Here is a 3,435-nt window from a genome sequence, read left to right on the forward strand (position 1 = left end):
ACTCCTTTCAGGCAGGGTGCAGGCTCTGTTTCAAAAATTTGCCCGTTTGCGCTATAAGCAGGTAGAGCGCTGATATTTTAGATAAATATAGAGCACACCCGACACTCTAATTGCACCGAGTTTTAAATTTCGACTAGACTCGTGTGAACTTGGGCAATTTTTTCAAAAATCGCATCTGTAACTGCCTCCTAAAAGTTGTGCAGGCTCTGTTTCAAAAATTCGTTCTTTTACGCTCTGTGCGTATAGAGCGCTGTAGTTGTTGTTTAATATAGAGCGATGTTGGCTCTATTAGGTGGCACGGTTTCAAACAGCAGTGAGCCTCCAGCGATTTTTGGCAGTTTTCTAAAAATTTTCAACTTCGAACTCTCTTCATGCAGTGGGCAGACTTTGTTTCAACAGTTCTCCCGCTTGAGCTCTAAGCAGGTAGAGCGCTGTAATTAGAAATAATTATAGAGAAAAGCTGCCTCTATTATTGAACCGAGTTTCAAATAAATTTGTACTCTCAAGTAAACTTGGGCAATTTTTTAAATCGTGCATCTGGAACTGTCTCTTAAAACTTGTGCAGGCTCTGTTTCAAAAATTCGCTCTTTTACGCTCTATGCAAGTACGGCGCTCTAGCTGGTGCTGAATATAGGGAAATATTGCCTCTACTGGGTAGCAGGGTTTCAAACCGCTACTGAATTTGAGTTATTTTTGGGAGTTTTCTAAAAAAAATTTATTTCGAACTCCTTTCAGGCAGGGTGCAGCCTCTGTTTCAAAAATTTGCCCGTTTGCGCTATAAGCAGGTAGAGCGCTGATATTTTAGGTAAATATAGAGCAAACCCGACACTCTAATTACACCGAGTTTTAAATTTCCACTGGACTCGGGTGAACTTGGGCAATTTTTTCACAAATTGCATCTGTAACTGCCTCCTAAAAGTTGTGCAGCCTCTGTTTAAAAAATTCGCTCTTTTACGCTCTGTGCGTATAGAGCGCTGTAGCTGGTGTTTAATATAGAGCGATGTTGGCTCTATTGGGTGGCAGGGTTTCAAACAGCAGTGAGCCTCCAGCGATTTTTGGCAGTTTTCTAAAAATTTTCAACTTCGAACTCTCTTTTTGCAGTGGGCAGACTCTGTTTTAACAGTTCTCCCGCTTGAGCTCTAAGCAGGTAGAGCGCTGTAATTAGAAATAATTATAGAGAAAAGCTGCCTCTATTATTGAACCGAGTTTCAAATAAATTTGTACTCTCGAGTGAACTTGGCAATTTTTTTAAATCATGCATTTGGAACTGTCTCTTAAAACTTGTGCAGGCTCTGTTTCAAAAATTCGCTCTTTTTCGCTCTAGGGAAATAGAGCGCGGTAACTGCTGCTGAATATAGAGCAAAGGTAACTCTTTTGGGTGACGGAGGTTTCAGACCGCTTTTAGGCTCGAATGATTTTTAGGAGTTTTCTAAAAATTTTCAATTTCGAACTGTTTTTAAAGAGTGTGCAGACTCTGTTTCAAAAATCTCCCATACCAAAAGGGCCCGCAAAAACCCGGGCACGCCCCTGTAGGCAGGGGGGTCTTCCCCACAAAAAACTCCCCTTGCACTTTTCCCCCAAAATGCCCCAAAAGCGAGCTACGCGACTTCCCTCCACTCCCCAGCGACGTCTAGGCCACGCCCAAATTGGAGGGAGACCCAAAAAATCACACTCCAGACCAGAAATTAATAAAATAATTTATTAAAACTCATCAAAATGACAATCAAAACTAAAACAACAAAACTTAATTCGAATGAAGTCTTCTTCTCTAGGCGCGCCGCTCTGGGCTACATGAGCGCGCGCGCGCGCGCATTTCTACCTAACCTAGAGGCCTAAAAACTAAAAAAAAAAACATATGTATGTGTATAGATAAAAAAACGTACAAAACACTAAACGACTAATGGATGAACGGGGCGACACGGACGGACAGGGCCGAACTGGGCCAATAAATATCGAGTTACAACCTAACCTAGACACTAGACGCGTGTCCTAAAAAATCCTAAAAAATATGGTTGAACTTGCGGTAACCAACAGTGTATGTAGTGGGTGAGGGTGGGGGTCGCGCCCCGCCCCAACAGGCAAAAAATTGGTAAAACCTACACGCCCTCTACGCGGGCAGTCAAACTGGTAAAATCGCATTAAACAGTCGGGCGGGGCCAGCCGAACAAACAACAACAAAAAAACGAAAATGATGAGGAGAAAATGCCTGACTAGCAATTGTACTATGTGAAATATCAAGGGGGGCGTGGTGGGCCCGGGTGGGCGGAGCCTAAACCTAACCTAATACTCCTAGGGATTATGAACACTTCAAATGCACAGCCGATCAAGTTCGGACAGGAAAAGTGTCTGGGATTTGATCCTGGTTTAAGTAACTGTGCCAGTAGGAACCATTTTGCTACCGTGCTCCACTCCAGCGCCGCCTAGCGGGCGCCGGCCGCGCGCACTCCCTCCGCCCCCAGGGGGCGGGGCTTCAGGCACACTTTGTACGGATTGGGCGAGATGGTCACGCCCACGATGCCCTTCAAGCTGGGCAGCGTCTCGCCGGCGGGCACGCGCACGTCGAACGAGTGGAGCAGCGAGGAGAAGAAGAGGAAGATCTCCATGCGGGCCATCACCTCGCCCAGGCACATGCGCCGACCGACGCCGAACGGCAGGAAGAACTCGGGCTTGTGGACTTTGCCCTCGGCGTTGATGAAGCGCGAAGGGTCGAAACGTTGGGGCTCCGCCCACAGGGTGGCGTCCATGTGGACGGCATGCAGCAGGGGCACGACCTGGGCGTGTCTGGGCAGGTGGAACCCGTTCAGTTTGATGTCTCTGCAACAATGGAAGAGGGTCAAAAGCCCGTTAAGCGCCCACTACGCAACACATTGACACACGCACACACCGAAAATTAAAAAGTCTCTTTGCGTAGAGCGGCGTTACGCAAATTCGGTTGAGAAATCGTCGTCTGAACGGCTGTTTTTCAGCTGGTTCATCGACCTCGGCTAATTTATGTTTAAGTCATTTTAGGCATACTTGAAGGACTTTCACTTTTTTCGCAGGTGTGAATTTGAATTACCGGTTTCGAGTGGATGTCGGGCCGAAATCCGTTCCCAATTGCACCTTGGCGATCTGGTGTTTCAAGGAGTTTTTCGGCCGGTCGCGATGCGCTCTCGAGCCCGGGGGTCGGGAAATTTCAGGAGATTTGGCAACTGTGCCCACCCCCACTGGTCGGGCTTTAGATGCTGAACGAAAATGGCCCTTTGGGCTGATTGGCTATTGCCAGCCGTTTGGGAGATATCGATTTTTTTCCACGGCAGACACTGTCAGCAGTTGTAGAGCGCTCTGATGACGCTGCTTCAAAAATTCGCCCTCTTGAGCCGCAAGCAGCCAGAGCGCTGCAAATTCCACCACGCATAGAGCAAAGCCGCCCCTAGCGGCCCACGAAGTTTCAAA

General features: G+C 47.3%; 1 protein-coding gene across 1 annotated transcript in view; it reads right to left on the minus strand.

Moving 5' to 3' along the window:
* Positions 1–1,696: 1,696 nt before the first annotated feature.
* Positions 1,697–3,435, minus strand: part of LOC109543067 (cytochrome P450 18a1) — a gene marked incomplete at its 5' end in the record, with an annotated part of 21,714 nt that continues 19,975 nt past the window's right edge. The window contains 1 exon segment of the mRNA XM_048662880.1: positions 1,697–2,814. Within this exon segment, the coding sequence (XP_048518837.1) occupies positions 2,421–2,814 (394 nt within the window).

This window comes from Dendroctonus ponderosae, unplaced genomic scaffold (genome assembly GCF_020466585.1).
Source record: "Dendroctonus ponderosae isolate FM_Combo_2020 unplaced genomic scaffold, Dpon_F_20191213v2 Dpon_F_20191213_12, whole genome shotgun sequence".
Taxonomy (NCBI): Eukaryota; Metazoa; Arthropoda; class Insecta; order Coleoptera; family Curculionidae; genus Dendroctonus; species Dendroctonus ponderosae.